At 36.6% G+C, this 17,435-nt stretch overlaps 1 protein-coding gene across 1 annotated transcript in view; it reads right to left on the reverse strand.

The window, feature by feature from the left end:
• Nucleotides 1-17,435, reverse strand: part of PPHLN1 (periphilin 1) — a 53,247-nt gene that overhangs the window by 35,135 nt on the left and 677 nt on the right. The window contains exons 2-4 of the mRNA XM_010180912.1: nt 14,558-14,728; nt 13,615-13,676; nt 141-397 (exon numbers count right to left, since the gene is read on the reverse strand). Of these exons, the coding sequence (XP_010179214.1) occupies nt 141-397; nt 13,615-13,676; nt 14,558-14,728 (490 nt within the window). The remainder of the gene's footprint in view (nt 1-140; nt 398-13,614; nt 13,677-14,557; nt 14,729-17,435) is intronic.

The following is a 17,435-nucleotide window of genomic DNA, read 5'->3' on the forward strand; positions in this document are numbered from 1 at the left end:
ACCGAAGAGCAGATAGCACATAATCAGGACAAAATGTCTAGCTTTCTCATGATAAAAGACAGCATGTAAAGAAAAAGGGCTTATACATAGACTTGCAGTTTCACCTTACCAACCAGTTCTCATCATTAATCCAGCATTACCTTGCTGAGAAGAAATATTTCTTTTATGTAAAGATGACATACTTCTGCTATGATGGGACTGGTGGAAAGGATAGGCTTTGCTTCTTTCAGGAGAGTAGCTCCTGCTGCTGACACTAGAGCCAGATCTGCTGTGCGGAGAATCCCTTCGGCTCCCTGGCGATTCCCTGAAGAAAGGAGAGTTCCTCTTATGAGGGGATCGGTCTCTCATGTAATGAGAAGGGTAGAAGCTTTTTCTTCTGAAGCCGTCTCTGATGTCCCTTTGAAACAAACAGAAAAATAAAAGTTACCTGGTTATCCTTCCAGTATTTGTGGAATAGCACTAGATAATACAAAGGCAGCACTTTATGTCTGGCAAATACAAACAGGCTAGCTGGCATCTGCAGAACCCACCTGAAATCTTCAGCATTGCTGAAGTACAAGGCGTTGAATGAAAAACAAGTAGGAAAAGTAGAAAAAAAATATTTATGTCATCTTTTTTCAGATTTCATTCAACTACTTCATCGCTAGAAGCTAATTCCTTTATATTTCTTGCTAGTACAGCTAAAATATAAGACAAAGTGACATTCAAGAAATTGAAACCCTCACATTCTATTTCTTCAAATTCACTCCACAGTCAACTTCACTAGGAACTTGAGCTTTCATCTACGATAGCTAAAAATGCATATGCAAATATTGCTCACACTATTCAGATTTTTTTCAACTCTATTGTTCTCTTACCCTTATTTTCAAAGGACTGTGACCCTCATTTGATTTCACACTCCTTGCTATGGAAAATATCATTAAGGGATTTTAGCTTATATCCAGCAAGGACAAAAAGAAAACTGCAGAATATCTATCCTATGCCTACGTATCCACTCAAGGTCAAACCGTGAATGAAAATACAAAGATTTATACCTACTAAAAAGTCTATGTCTTTCACAATACACAATATTCATTTTGAACTTTACTGTAAAACGCTACAGACACACTCAGTATTACCTGAAACTCAACTGATTTGAAACCATAGTGTAGTAAATACATAAACTTTCTACTAAGTTTAGACAGTCACTCCAGATAATACCCCAAATGTCCTGGTTACCTGCAAATTATTTATCTTCATATATGTATGTATATGTGTGCAAAGGTCAAAAAAACAGTATCAAACTGAACTTTTCCTAAAGAATCTCAAAGCTAACAAACTTGCAAGTGAACACCTACTGAATCTAGACTTGTGACATTTGCCTTGGCTGGAAGGCACATTGCTAAGAAAAGCAAGTACTTCTCAGCTCCCTCACATCATTGCTAAGTAAAAATAAAGACTTCATAGCACGTACAGTAAGCCAGAATGTACCTCATTTCACTGCTATTCTCGCCTATTTCTCATCATGGTCCAATATTTTAAATAAGGGAATGTCTCACAAAGATCTGGTGGTCTCATTTAGCGTGATGTAGCTGTAGCTAATTCTATGTTGGCGGAGAAAAGGAGAAAAGCCCCCTAGTGTACAATTCCTATAGCACGTTAAAGGCCCACATTTCTGATGGCTCACAAAGGACTTCAGTGTGCCAAAGGTGTTTCGGACTACTGAAACGACACAGGTAGCACCACAGTAATACAACCCCTATTCCAGTGATGTGCTTTATACAGTGCTGATTTACTTTTTGCATGGAAAGCACATCTGCACGGATGGTTCAGCTTCAGAGCACAAGCATCCCACAAGCACCACCGAGGTTATTTTGCAATAGAAAAATCATAGGTGTAGGGGCATTGCCAGTAACAATACAGACAATCCTTCAGCTTATTTCTCAAACTCCAGATGGAATAAAGTATCAGGAACATAAAACAAATCTTTCTTTTGAAAGTTTTCCTACAAAACTAAAGTATGAATCAATAGCTTTCAGCCACCCTGGTTTTCAGTAAAACAAAGCCAGGTTTTACAGTTAAATAATTATTTCAGTGTTAACAGACCACAAGCCTTTTATAGGTATCTTATCTTACAGAAAAACGTATTTCACAGGTCTGCATATCGAAACTGAATGGTACATGGATTTGTATCTAACAGGTGTGCTAAAAATCAATATTCATTTCCCTTCTAAGCATCTTTTCTTCTCTATATTGTGACACTTTCTCCTCCTCAAGTGAGCCAGCAAAAAAGAAAAACAAATAAGGAATTGTAAAATAGTACTTTAATAGCCTCGATACAGTAGCCACTGTATAGATATTTACATCAAAGAATGAATCACCTCAGGATACACAGAAGTATAATCTCCTGCTTTCTTCAAAGGTCTAAGAGCGATGTGTCCACCTTTGGACACTACTCTTTAGGAAACGCGTGGATTAATTTCCAGAAGGAAATAACTGAAGAGATCAGAAACTGAGAAAACAAGTGTAATGATGAAACCCTTAAATTTAGCAAAAAAAACCCCAAAACAAACTCCAAAGCTAAAGCAGCCAAGTGAGTTCTCAAACCTATGAGATGTAGCTGAAAATAGGAAACTAATGCTTTATCTCCATTACATGTATGAACATTTCATGTAGCAATAGCCAAAGTAGGAAAAAAAAGACTTAGTTCAGACTTTATGAATACTAAAAAGATTAGCTAAGCACTGAACTAGTTTGCCTAGTTAAGTGTGTTTTTATTTATTAAAGCACATATTGGTCAAGTACTTATCAAGAACATGTTAGCTACAGCACACTTTTTCATCAGTTTCCTTCTAAATCTCTCTTTCTACATAATCTCATTTATTTTTAAAGCACAAGCTTTCTGGCAGACCAGTACACCACTTTTATGCCCAAAGCACATTTTTATGAGCAAGTTATTAAGCCCTGGTATACAGAGAAGTTTATTATGGAAATGTTCACAGAGCCCCAGCTATTGCACACATATAATAAATGTTCTAATATCCACAAAAGTATTTACAAAATATCATTGAAACACACCTTTGAACAGGAAAATATTTAAAGGTCTCATTCTACAATATTGCACACAAAACAGTAGAATCTCACTTTAATTTTCTTAAATTTTCATTTCATCACTCCATGTTAATTCCTAACTGGACCCTTTCTCATACAGAACGCTCAAGCCATTAACTGTATGAAATCTGTTTTGGACAGCATAGCAACAGCACAGCATTTCTGATGTTTTCCATTAATGTAACAAACCACACTGAACAGAACAAAATAAGCATTGTTTTACTTTTTTTTTTCTTTAAATACTTAAACTAACATACACCTGCAATTTGGTAATGAAGGCCCCAATTCAGCAAAGCAGTTAAGCACATGCTTCAGATTCCAACACATACTCAAAAGGTTTATTGAGCAGGGACAATATTTACTAGAGATGCAAAACATTGTGCTCAGCTGTAACTTTAAAATAGAATTACTGTATTAATAACAAATGCAGGATTAATCCCTTTCATAGACAATCCTTCTTATTTTTATACTTTGTATTCCCATCTCACACTTAGTCCTGAAAGCACAAGTCAGTTCTCTCAGCAGGATTGCAACAGGAAGTATTTGCATTTTTTACCTCCATGAAACTTAACCACAAAATTTTCACTAAAGCTGATGATCTTGGATCAGATCCTGCAATTTATAAGTAAACAGTCATACCCTGATATACCATCCACCAAGGGCAGCTGAGGGAAGAGCACAAGCCTGAGAGCTATTTCCGTTAACCATCTGTTCCAGTTTCCTGGAGGAAAAAAACACAAATACAGGATAGGCAAAGGTACAGCTTTCTGCATAGCAGGAGACTAAAAGAAAACAACACAGGGGAGCTTCGCATAAACCACCTTTCCTAAGCTATGGCTGCCACAACCAGAGTGTTTGTGGTCTCAACCCTCCCTGCCATTTAAAGCTCTGCAAAGCAGCTCTGCTGAGGGAAACTGAGGGCTCCAGGAAGCCTTCTTGTTCATAAAAGTGAGTGGTCCATGAAACAAAGACTAACACGAATTGCTGTGTCAGTTTTATAATTTAGAGTACATAAAGGCAAAATTCAATCACTTGCTGGATGTCAAATGCCTGGAATGGAGGCATACTTGGGTACATGAAAGCACATCACATGTAATATGGGAAAGTTATTTGCAAAAGGAATCCTAGTTCACCCTCACTGAATTCATGCTACTGGGCAACTGCGTACAATATTTCATGCATACTATTCTCTTGGGCCTCTGCATCCCAATACAGACATCCACATGTTAAAAGTCATGGCAGTCAGGTGAAGTCCCTGGTGCCTGGAAGAAGGGAAATATCCCCTCTCCTCTGCTCTGGTGAGACCCCACCTGGAGCACTGTGTCCAGCTCTGTAGCCCTCAACACAAGAAGGACATGGAAGTGTTGGAGTGGGTCCAGAGGAGGGCCACAAAAATGATCAGAGGGATGGAGCACCTCTCCTATGAAAACAGGCTGAGAGAGTTGGGGCTGTTCAGCCTGGAGAAGAGAAGGCTGCAGGAAGACCTTATAGTTGTCTGAAGGGGGCCTACAAGAAAGGTGGGGAGGAATAGTACGAGGGGCAGTGCTTTTAAACTAGAGCAGGGTAGGTTTAGATTAGACTTTAGGAAGAAGTTTTTTTACTATGCAGGTGCTGAAATACCAGAACAGGTTGCTCAGAGAGGTGGTAGATGCCTCACCCCTGGAAACAGTCAAGGTCAGACTTGATAGGACTCTGAGCAACCTGACCTAGCTAAAGATGTTCCTGCTCATTGCAGGAAGGTTGGACTGGATGACTTTCAAAGGTCCCTTCCAACCCAAACCATACTACGATTCTGTAAGCCAACACATTAAAATACCTTTTTCATTCTACTTCTAAATTGCATAAACACGCTCTCAAACATAATTTCCAAAAATAATTAGGCATACTAGACTAAGTGAGGTAGGACTTCATTTAACACAATGCAACAGTTAAAAGTCAGATTTCAGGAGAGAAAGACATTTTGACAGCTGACACAACACTGCTGTGTGTCATGAAGTCCATATTCAGTTCCACTTAGACAAGAGCACTTGTTATAACTCTCAAATACTACAAAGGTTTGTATACAAGGGAAAGAACCTTGTATGGTTATGCAAATATGTGTCATGAATAAATGTCAAGACTAAAAGAATAATTCATTAGCATGCAAAAATAGCACCACCTTTTAAAAACAATACCAACAGCATGAGATCATGGAAACGCTTTGTTGATGAACTTTTCCTCAGATGTAGATCATAACACATCCAAATGCAGCAGTAGGTGGAAATGGCCTATCAAAAATCTTCTCTTTGCAGCAAAATGCTTAACAAAAGGATGCCTGAACTGTCAACACCACCAAACTTTTTCCTCTGCTCTACTAGAATTTACAGCACATCTCATTTCATCAATTAAGGGTGGGGGGGAAGCAACTTGCATTCATGTAAAGAAACAACATCTAAGCGAAGCTCATCCTCATTCCCACCGTCTCTCAATGAGAATTAAATTCCCTGAAATGTTTAGTATGTTCAAAACATAACAAGCAAGTCCTTGGAACATAACAGATGAAGAATTTACCTTCCTAAGGGAAATTATGTACAAGTCCTCTAAGAGAATACTCCAGATTCTGAGAAAGCCATGACTACTTTCATTAAGCCAGTTCTCATTGTTTTCCAATACAGCATTAACTTGTTAGCTTGGTACCACCTACCAGCCGATTATGCTAGCTATAAAACTGAGCTTGCTTTTTAAAGTCTTACTTAAAGTGAGGTGTCAGCCAAGACTTTACAGTGTACAGGTACATAATTTTATCTTTAGGCATGTTGCCCCATCATACATTGTAAACAGAGGTCTCCTTAGAGTTTATTACCATTATGTAAATATCACTGATTAAAAAAAAATAATAATCATTTTCCCAAAATTTAACTGAGTTTGCACACACTACTGAATTTTTCCTTACATGTATATCATAACACACTAATGGCTGCAGTAAACAGTTCTAATGCAATAACAGCTGTTCGAAAATATAACGATGACATCAATTTCATACAACAAAATACAATGTTACAAAAACTGCGGTGGGAAACAGTTGTACACACAAAAAGCCATAGATCCATAAAATACAACATAGCTCTGGATCAAAAGCAGTTGGGAACTGCTATGAGGTAACAGAAAACTTCTAGGTTTTTGTTACCGAATTTATGTGTTTACTGTAATTGTTGTCAAATAACTACTCAGAAGTCAATCTACTACCGAGCTGTTCCTTATTCAACAATAATTCAGGCTAGATTTTTAAGAACATCAAAATGCTGTTTGAGAAGATTAGTCCAAAGAACACTTTGTCAGTCCTTTAGAGGCACAACACAGAGACTCTATTTAAATATAACTGAAAGATTTCAAAGGACCAAAGTATAAGAAATACCCTACACACAGAATCAGACTGCAATTACCTATTTGTAACTATGCTTTTCAAAAACAAGCTTACCCAGTTTTCTCTTAGGGCTCTCAGCAGGAGTTAAAACCAAGATTTAGAACTGTTCTACACTGCATATAAAGGGTAAGCTCTACTGCATGAGGCTGTATATTTACAAGCTCAGAAGGGCAAAAAAAAGTCAGGTAGTGGGAAGTTCTGCTAATTTGACAATTCCCATATATGAAAAACTTTGAAGTGTTTTGATTAGAAAAACAAAACAAAGAATTACAGCTCAGACTCGTGCAGGTGGTTCCGAGGTCCCGACTGAATGGCAGGAATACCTGCACTGACCTCAGAAGCTCATCAGGAGAAATGATTAAGAGAAGAAGAAATTAAATGATATAATATCATAATAAGCATATATTATGGCTTTAAAGTTTAAACTTCTTCCCCTCAATCTGAGATGGAAACTGCATAAGCAATTAAATCAGAGCTCTGCAAAATGCTCTAAAAAGAACAAAATTGCCAGTAAGCAATTTCTGAAAAGTAAACACGTTTTTTAGAATTGAAATTAGAAAATCCACAAAGAAATAAAAGAAAACAGGCCTTCAATAAACAGCACGGTCAACCATTATGCAAGTAGAAATATTTTAAAATTAAAAGCAATCACTCAACAACTGCAACTAGCTGCCAGTGAAAGCAACGTTCATGTTACAGAATAACCCCACAATTAGCTGAGACGTGCAAAAAAAATCCAGCTGAAAATAAGAGGAATTTTTACCTCCTTCTCATATTTTTACATTATAGAGCGGGGGCAAAAAAACTCTGCAGTCGAAACCCCGTTGACCAGTCTTTCCTTTTCTCCCCATTCTCTCAAGCGACAAACGTTTTAGGAATCATGTAACAGCAGACTTACTTTGAATGAAGTTTCCAGTATAATTCTAGATATAAACAAAGCAGGTCCCACCAACATAAATAACAGCAGAAACTCAGTTTGACATAATATTCTAAGTAAGAAAACAGTTCACACGTATAGTATTAAGTCTCTGGGCTCCAAGTTAGAGGAAAGAGATTCATCACAGCAACAAAACCAGACTTGTCCAAATTGAAACTTTTCTACTTTCAATTGCACTGATCTGCAATAACGGACAGTCCTGAACTGTTCTTAACTATACATAACCTTAAGCACAGGGCAGTCTTAAAATGTTAAGTCTTAAAATGTTAAGCCTCTCCATGAGAAGATTCAAGTTCTTAATCCTACTTCCCTTCAAAAATAAAATCCCTTCAAAATAAAAACCTGTGGTCCAAAGGAACACAAAGTATTAGGAATACAATTAGACATATATCATTTTGGCCAAGTAACAAAAATCAAATTATAAAACACAAATCTCAGTCTGCAAACAAACTGGTTGTCCCAAGCACAAAAGAGCTAAAGAGGCAGCGGAGCAGAAAACAGCCCTCAAAGCAAATGTAGCAACTACTGAATCATTAAGACTGCTGCATAAAACATGAAGTGTAGCATGAAGACATTAAATATTTAGTGCAAACCAGAATCTACTTTTAAGTTATCTGCTACTTACTATCTTGTTCCAAAAAGTCTGAACTCCCCTTTCTACCCTCTCCAAAACATCATAAGCCAAGGTAAACTAATTTAGCAGCTTAATACAAAGGGGCTTCTGAAGGAGAGATTTCAACAGACAAGTCCTTGCCTGGAGTTGTAGACAGGTATAACGAATCCACCACAATGACCTATTATAAGGAAACTGTAATTTTGTATATGAATAAATAAGTTGCTCTAGTATTTCATGTGAAAACTTGAGAGGTTCGATGTTCTGGCAGAGAGCTTTATTTATTGTTTAAAAAAAAAGGCATGTGCTAATGAATATGATTAGAATTCTGCTTATCAATCTCTGTCAAAAACAAGACCATTTTCTTTGGGTGACTGCCATATTTATTTCCCTCCACACATTTTTTAATAAAGAATGAGGTACTTGTATAGTGTCCCTTAAGACCTGCCAAACACTGCAACAGAACAGCAGACTTATGTACATTTTTAGCACCATCTCATAAATCCCTTTGGCTAAGTTTCTCTTCTATAAGCAAGACAAAGACCAGCTTTAGAAAGAAAGTTTAAATCCAAAGCCTAAAGACCTCCCACAATATAATACACTGTTTTAAATGAGTATAAAATATTTAAACAGGTTCACTGTTAAATTCACATATATACTGGGGATGGGGAGGGAGGACAAGAAACAAGCTACCACCTGTAATTCAACAGTGATTGCACAGTGATAACGTAAAGATAACTGCCTTGGTCTATGACACACCAACATTAAACCCTGCTTTATTGAGAGAAGAGTCAGTGACCCTTAACTTCTACCTGAAGACTTTCTCATCAATGGTTTCGGTTTGAAATAACCATTCTTGCCAAAGAACAATTTTCTTCTTAATGTACAATCTTCACACCACTCCTCTAGAAGATCCCCTCATCACAGACTGCACCTGCAAGGCGTTAATCAGCCAGTGGAAGGGTTCAAGCCACCATGGCTTGGCTTCTATCCTCCACTTTGCTACCAATTGTCTCTATGGTCTTTGGTAAATACAGTTTCACTGCAAAGGTTTAGGCACCTACAAAAATTGGGAGATATATCTGTATATCTCATATATTAAGCTTTATCACCCTAAAGAGGTAACTGGAAGTTTAATGTTCAGAGGAAAGGAAATGTGCCATTGATTTCAAAGATTTCCAAAACAAAATATAGAACTGACTGATGAATCTTAGTTGTTCACAGATCACTAATTGTTTAAAATTAAGTTTCAACATTTTGCCAGAAAGTTTTCTTTCATTTCTAGCATTAAAATGACTTTATTATTTCTATTACTAAATATTTCCTGTGCACTCTGCAGATAAGCAGATCTGTTTCATATACACAAATGCATTAGTATTAAAGTTCGGACTATTTCACACAGAAGAAGATAAAAAACCACAAGCACCAATAAACAAAGATTACATGTAGTAGCAGCAAGTTTTTGTCATTAGCAAACTTACTCATATCAACAACTTGCAATATTAAAAATATCCTACATGGGCCACTTTTCAGGAGTCTGTATTATATGAACCAACATTACTACCAATGCAGAGTACTTTGTCTACAAAAATGGTAATCCTTATTTTACAAAAATCTTAACCTCAGACAATTTGAAGGATCAAATCTAATGCATGTATAGCTGGGATTTACAAGTGCGTCATTTTGTAATTTCTCTTTGAAGATGATTCTTACCCATCTTAAGTTGCCAAGTTTCACATATTTCACATCTTAAGAACTCAGTTTGGCTGAAAAAAAAGAATGAAGTAATGCTCTGTGCACTCAAAAGGATTAAAATTTGGTATGACTAAAGTGAACAGTAGCTAACAATCTTCTAAACCATTTCACACTGAAAAGTTCGTCTGACTTCATAAAAATGAACATGTATGCAAAATCTATTGCTGAGGCCCATACAGAAGTACTGCAGAATTGGAGTTCTTCAACATATCACAGCATAGGCCTCTGCAACTTTCCAAAAGATACGACTTGCATAAAATAATCCGAGTGCTCTGAATAAATTAGTTTGATATATCACTAAAGACAAGTAATAACTCAGCCCTAGAAGTGATCAGCATCAGTAAAAGACAGATGTACAAAGAAGTCATGTGTTATTTAATTTCTACTCCTCTCATAATTTCCCAGTTTCACAATTCTTATAGCATCAGCAACCAAGACATTAAAACTGTCATCATGTGTGTAGGAAATTCTCTGTTCTCCAAACTAAGAGATTCTGCTTTGATGTACAATTCTTTATACATGCCAACTAGGTTTGAACTAAGAGGCACTTCAAATCAAGCTATGTCTGTAAGGTTATACAATTCAGGAGCTCAGAAACCCAGTAAGAATTCCTTAGGTCAGGAGAAAAGAAAAAGGGCTGGGGACTCATTTTGACATCTATGCCCAGCACATGCTCTGAATTATTTTATTTTTTACATAGAAAACATTATATTACCATGTAGAAGTCATGGTCAGGATTAGAGCTGTTCACTGAGCACAACGCAAAACAAGGCTAACAACTCTCAAGAACTGGGTGGTCCAGGAAAGAGCAGAAGGCTCAGTAATGCTCTGCTCAGTGGTAGACTATTGGCAAATGACAACTGCTTGGAAACTGGAGCATAACTCCCTAAGAAGAAAGGGGAAAGAAAAAAAATAAGACAGCTAAGGCAATGGTAGAACCTCAGTGATCTTCTTGTCATACACAGAGACCTGCTGCTGGTCAGCGGACACATCACAGCTCAGGCCACAGCTATGCAATTGCCAAGTGAGTGTGCACTTCTTATTTCTGAGGAAAAGGCAAGAAGCTTAAAAAAATCCCCATAAAAAACAGCAGCAACAAAAAAACCACTCAAAACCTCCCCCTCAATAGATTATTTCTTCAACATAGGAAACTTTCACCTGTCAAAATTCTGCATCATTTAAGGATTTTTTTATATTCCAGATAAACAGCTTCTTTTACTTTGGGAGAATCTCAAGAAATGTTTTTCAGCAATCCAAAGAAAGATAGGGGGAACAACATTGTAAAGAGTAAGAGATCACAAACAACTTTTTGACAGTTAAGTTGCCAAAAATCAAATCAGGAAAATGTGAATCATTATTGCTTAAGAGGAAATGCTAAACATAATATCGACAACAAGTTCTTACAGTACATTTTTAGCTGCTGAATGAGTTCTACAAATACTCAAGCAAACTGATTATTTATGTCAACAAAAGAGTTATTCTTTCTAGAATTTACAGTCACTGTACTGACTACTTTTACTATTAACTTCGCAAGTCTCCTGAGAGTCTTTAGCTTCACAAATCTAACTTCGTACTGTGTTTTAGCCATGCTCTATGCAATTTTTAAAAAAGTATTTCTGGTTAAAGTAAATCTCCTTCTACTACCACAAAGAAAAAGAAAATATTTGTATGTACTCCAGAAGAACTCACCCAAAATAATTTTCATCATATCCAAAGAGAAAGCATTTCCATATATAATCATTTTTTAATCTCATGTTTTATAGTGCAAATGTCTTCAAAATGGAAAGTAATTTGTGTTTTTACCACAGGAGATAATGTATACCAAATATTGTCCTTTGATTTCCTCTGCTGAGATCCACTACATAGAGTGAGCAATATGCGACAAATCATAATTTAGTTTATTACCAAGCATGTAATGCTACAAGTGTTCAGCAGTCTGATCACAGGATTTTACATCCAAGGTTATTTACTTTTCTGGTGCTCTTCTGTACAATCAGACTTCTGACATGGTAATGTATATTTATATAATAAATCAGTAGGGCTTCATTTAATTACAAATACACTCCTACACCCTCAACAGAATCAAGTACTGTATGAAGTGCTATTGCAGTTGTATAACAGCTACATATTCTGAAATATATAATAAAGACTCAAATGGGACTATCACCTACCACGCAACACATTTTTAAAGACTTCAACAAAACGAGCTGACATTTTATGCTTACATTTTAAATTGAAGAAATCCGGATGCATTTAAGACAACCTTTTTGACCACTGGGTGCCACTCTTGTTCTGTGTAAAATAAACTGCCTGGCGCTAACTCATACGTTCTCAGTCTCTTTTTTTTTCCCCAGCTTTAATCAACACTGATTCTTCTAAAGTGGGAGGAAAAGATGCAAGAATTTTCACAAAAGTTTCTGTAAAACATTTAGTACTTTCCAAAACCCTTCACTATTGCTTCTAGCCCCAAGAATGCAATTTTAGGGCAAGTCTAGTGCACAAAGACCCTTATGGTATATGAAGGGGTTTTTTTTTGTGGTGAAGTTATGTAATAACCTAGTTATGTTATGTCTAAATCCTTACATTCAAAGCAATAGATATCTACTGCAACTGTGCAGCCCGCAAGCCCTGTATTGCCATTGCTGCTCACAGCTTCATATTAAGTTTGGAAGCCTCAAGACTGAGGCTTTGAGAAAGCTTGTTAGACTTGCTCTGAACTTTTCTTGACCTGCCTGAAAATGTCTTTTTGAAACTGGTGCATGTTTAACAGCAATTTTTCTCACTGACCAGGTGTCTATAGCAAACTTGGTTTATTTTTGTTCATCTTTGTATGGTACAACCACAGTTTTACATAGAAAGCAGTAACAAGGAGCTATTCTACGTAGAATATTTAAGAATATTAAGAATATTAATCTATGAAAATTCTTAAGACTAATACCATGATCAGCATATAGAAACACAGGCCTAGTATAATAGCAGACACCTCGAGAAGTGGAAACACAGGTTGTGGCATATATAAGTACAGTCTAGATTTTTATATTAGACTGTTACTATTTAATTTATATGAACAACTAATTCTTGTCTGAATATTTAAGGAAAGTTTCATCCTTATCCATAAATTTTGAGTGTAACACTATCTCATGCATTTTATTTATCATCAAATAATCCCATATCAAACATAACTGCGGGCATATGTATGTTACAGCCCTACTGTTTAACACTATTCTTTACATTTCATAGGTGGGAACCTGAGGTACAGACTAAGTGCTCACAGAAACAAATACAATGTATGACGGAAACACAAACTCATCAGTCCAGCTGAGAAAACAGGGAGGTCAGAACAAGGCTATGGTGAACTTCATAATCCCATTATCCACCCTAGCAATCTTTAAAACGACATAGGTATCTTTCCACTGAATTGCGCCCTCAAGGTACTGCAGTCACAGAAGCACGTATTAGACCACAGAAATCTCCAAAGTGCAAAAAGTGTGACTGACCAGGGAGATTAACTAAAATACTTACAGTCTCAGGCTAACATCCTAAACATGCTATTATTATACCTTCTATCCTTACCAAACAAATACTAAAATACAGACTTTCATGTCCTACCATTTATTTAATTTCTATTTCTAATAATACAGCTAGAAACCACGTTTCCACTATGTCCATTCTCAGATGTCTTTTCTTCAACAGATGTCCTTTCCCCGCATCCTTGTCACTTCATCACTCTGCTGTACAAACTGTTTGATAACAAAGAAAAAGGCTCTAAATAGTCCCATCCTATGCATGGCACTACTGTAAATTCTTACACAATACCTGTACTCAGGTTGCCGACTTATAGGATGATCATCCCTTGGCCATCTGTATCCCGATTCATCCTGCAAAACAGACATGCAGAACAATTCTGTGACGTGTATCTCAACATCACGTGTGAGGTACACTTAGTTGGCAAATGGTACTTATTTACTGCAAAACCAAAACATTTAATGAGCTAAAAATAAAGTATTAATCATCCACAGCAAAGTTCCTATCAGTCTATTCACTCTACCTCATATCTCTTTTCTTCCTCTATTAATACTAGAAAGAGCAACTTTGAAATGCTGTACAAAACACAAAAACTACAAAAATTTCCAAATTATATAGAGGGGCCCTGACTTAAAAAAAAATTCCTAATTGAATTGTAAATTATCATCACTAGCTTGAAACTACAGAATTTCAAACAGCTGTGTTGGAAGCAGCAGCAGTAATGACCTTTCAAAGGGACCATACATTTTGTGCTTAAGTATAGCTACTGGGAAAAAATGCATCCATCGTCATGATAGAATTTAAATAAGCAAACAACTGTGTGAATTAGGACAAGTAGACAAAATTCAACTAGCTGCACGTGCAAGGGCTAGAAAGATTTTGCAGTCATTCTTCTGTCCATACAGAGGACTTCTGGCCACTTTTGTTTTCCCAGTTCAGACTCTGAGCTTTCCAGAGCTAGACAAGGGCCCTTTTCTAAGTCAACAGAATAGCTAGGAACCATAGGAAGCAGCAAACAAGTATTAGCATATAATCACAAGGGTTTTAGAAGCACAGTAACTGCAAAAAAGCACAAGTATCAAAACCTAGATATTTTAATATTTATTCTATTTCAGTTTATGAGAACAGCAGTAACAGCAATGTTCTTTCTGAAATAATACTGTAATTGTTCAGTATTCAAGCATTAATAAGAAGATAAACATCACAAACGTGTGAGAAGAATCACCTTACGTACACCTCGGTGTGGAGGGCCACTTCGTCGGTCATGGCCAAAACTGCGGCCCTCGTCATAGTCTCTGTAGTCAGAGTGACCATAGTCATCGTACCGACTGTAATTCCCGTCCCCAGGCCTTTCGAGCAGCGGTGGTTTTTTGGGCACAACATTCACTACTCTATGATAATCATCCTAAACCACAAAACAAACAAAATCATATTGCTTTTAACAGGTGGAAATCTGTAGTGAATACACAAAAGTAAAAAAACCCAAGTAATTTCCAAGTATGAGACCATAATAATCTTAAAGCTGAAACAGCACAGGGGAACAGCAAACATTAAAAATCATGTCAGTGTGATGGTGGAATTACTTATTAAATCTAATTGGACATCATTCAGATACAGTCCTTAGGCATTACAGGTTTAACTATACAAGGAAAACTTTCAACACGGTTTAAGTTTCTTTTGAAGGTTTAAAGCAGTAGCATTAGCTATTTTCGAAACACCAGCAACTTTATTTTTTTAAGCATTAGTTACATATATTTCTCAGAGACTTTAATGTTAACTTAGGAATCCAATACAGGAAGTTACATCTGTAATGCCTGTAAAACAAAGAGACTATTTTCTTAATGTCAATAACATCATCCACACTATAGAGATTATAGCAAAGACAGTCCTTGCTTCATAATCCGAACCAGATACATTCTCAATACAATGCAGCAGGTGATCTGAAGAGTCAGGTGACAGAGACAGTTTTAACACTTTTGGTTTTTCTTTTAACACAAGTTTCAGATAGCTTTTTGCTAGAATGTGAAATTAATTTATTGTATTTCCTTCAAATAAAATGTCATTTACCATTTACCAATTAAAGAAATCCTTTATTAAGTGCAAAATGCACAGTTGCAAAAGATACAAATTCTATTTCCTAGAACCATGTATTACATTAGCCAACTGCAAGTAAAAAGCAAAAGAAAACACGAATGCAAGATATTGTATTTTAAGTTTTCTTCCATTAGTAAGGTATTTTTTCTCTGGGCCTTAAAAACACAAGCTATAAATGTAGACTTGAGTCAGTATGTGCAATTTGGGGGGTGGGGGGACGGAAAATATTCAAATTAGTATTTTTAATAGTAGTAGAACTTAATGCATCAATAGTTTTTGTAGGAAAACACATTAAATTCACAAACTGCTAAAAATTAGCATGCAGAAAAAAGTTAGTTCTGACTTCAGAGACCACCCAACAAATTCACTAGAGGGCAATCCAAAACCAGCTTACAGCCATACCGATGCAAACCAGAGGCTACATACACTTGCATACACTTGCATACACAGCCACGATGCTTGATCTACCTCATTGAGCATCCCCCACATGTATTTTTTTTTTAGTTTGGTGTCTTACAAAGATGTGCTATGAAGCTAAAATAAAACTGCTCTGTGCTTTAACCTCAGCCGGCAGTCCCCATTGCACAACTACACTGACATTCAAAAGGACAGTTACAGGAAAGCTCAAGCTGTACTCACCTACAGTTAATTGTAACAAGTGCTTGCAACTTTATTTTGTTTACCAAGATCTCAAAGTATGTGTTTCTATTTGATATATAACTAGCACTGAGTTTAGATGAGGACAAGTCTCCTGCCCTCTCCAACAAGAGATAATACATTCTGTACCACTGCCATGTCTCAGTTCCAACACACTAACCTACCAGCAAATGCTAAGTGTGTTCATAGATGCAGTAAATTAATTCCACTTTACCTGTCTAGTCAAAACTATGTCAGATCTCCACACATGGACACAGATACAACAGCACAGGCTTACAGAGACAGAAACTGCCTGCCAACTATCTTGAATCAGCAGAGATGTATGAGAAGGAGCTTCCTATCCATCTTTCAGTAAGGCAGAAACACCAGATCTTGGTCTGCCCAGCTACTGCGGGTGTTGTTTTGGTGCAGATGGACAGTACTGATTGTGATAAAATGAGTGCATTCTGCTAGTCCCTTCATCCCCAGTTCCAAACACAGGTAATAAAAAGCTAGCATTGAACTATCCAGGTAACTCTTGCACCAAAATGAATGTTACCACGTTTTAAATTTTAAAGTAAATTTTCATAATGCATATGCCATGATTGTTCCCTGGACAGCTTGAAAGACCAAAAGAATTTAGGAATGACACTGTTGCAACAGTTAAATTAAATTAGCAATGTGTTAGTCAAGTAAAACGTTGATTAAAAAAAAAAAATCTGTGAAAACACATTCTGCCTTTCCTCATGTCCTGTTGCTGATTAATATTTTGGAGAAGCAGCTGACTAAATACCCTGCGCAAACTTATCTGACTTCCAGTTTGCTGAAAATGTAGAAATTTTGTTGTTACCTGTAAAGAGAGTTAAAAATGTCACAGAGCTGAAAAACACTAATGCACTACTCAATAGAGAAGACTACGTAACTAGTTACCAAGCTACCAACGCTAGTACACTTTCAAAACAGCAAGTTGAAAATACGGTAGAGGAAACCCTGAAAATATGCTTAATCAGCTATGTTATTAGTCCAACATTTAAAAGCATTAAAAGAAAAGCCAGATAACAGGCACAGGTACCTGAAATTTTATTTTGCCAGATGTACATTCCACAGCATGAAAGCAGAAATACAGGCAAGTATTCTTAAAGTTCTATTTAAGGCACAATAGCTCGAGAGACAAAGCTACAATGCATTATCTCTCTTCTTTAGAGACTTCAGACATAGGAGGGAAACAAATATAATTTTACCCAACTCTTTGGCACAGAGATTTTCTAAAAGCATTCTAAGTTATTCTACAGCACAGTAAGCATAGCTTCTGTGTTTGCTTTTACAAGCATAACATATAGTAGAAGTTCTCCACGCCTACACAGTAGATTTTCATTGACGCT

The sequence above is a fragment of the Mesitornis unicolor genome, unplaced genomic scaffold (assembly GCF_000695765.1).
Source record: "Mesitornis unicolor isolate BGI_N332 unplaced genomic scaffold, ASM69576v1 scaffold10383, whole genome shotgun sequence".
Lineage (NCBI taxonomy): Eukaryota > Metazoa > Chordata > Aves > Mesitornithiformes > Mesitornithidae > Mesitornis > Mesitornis unicolor.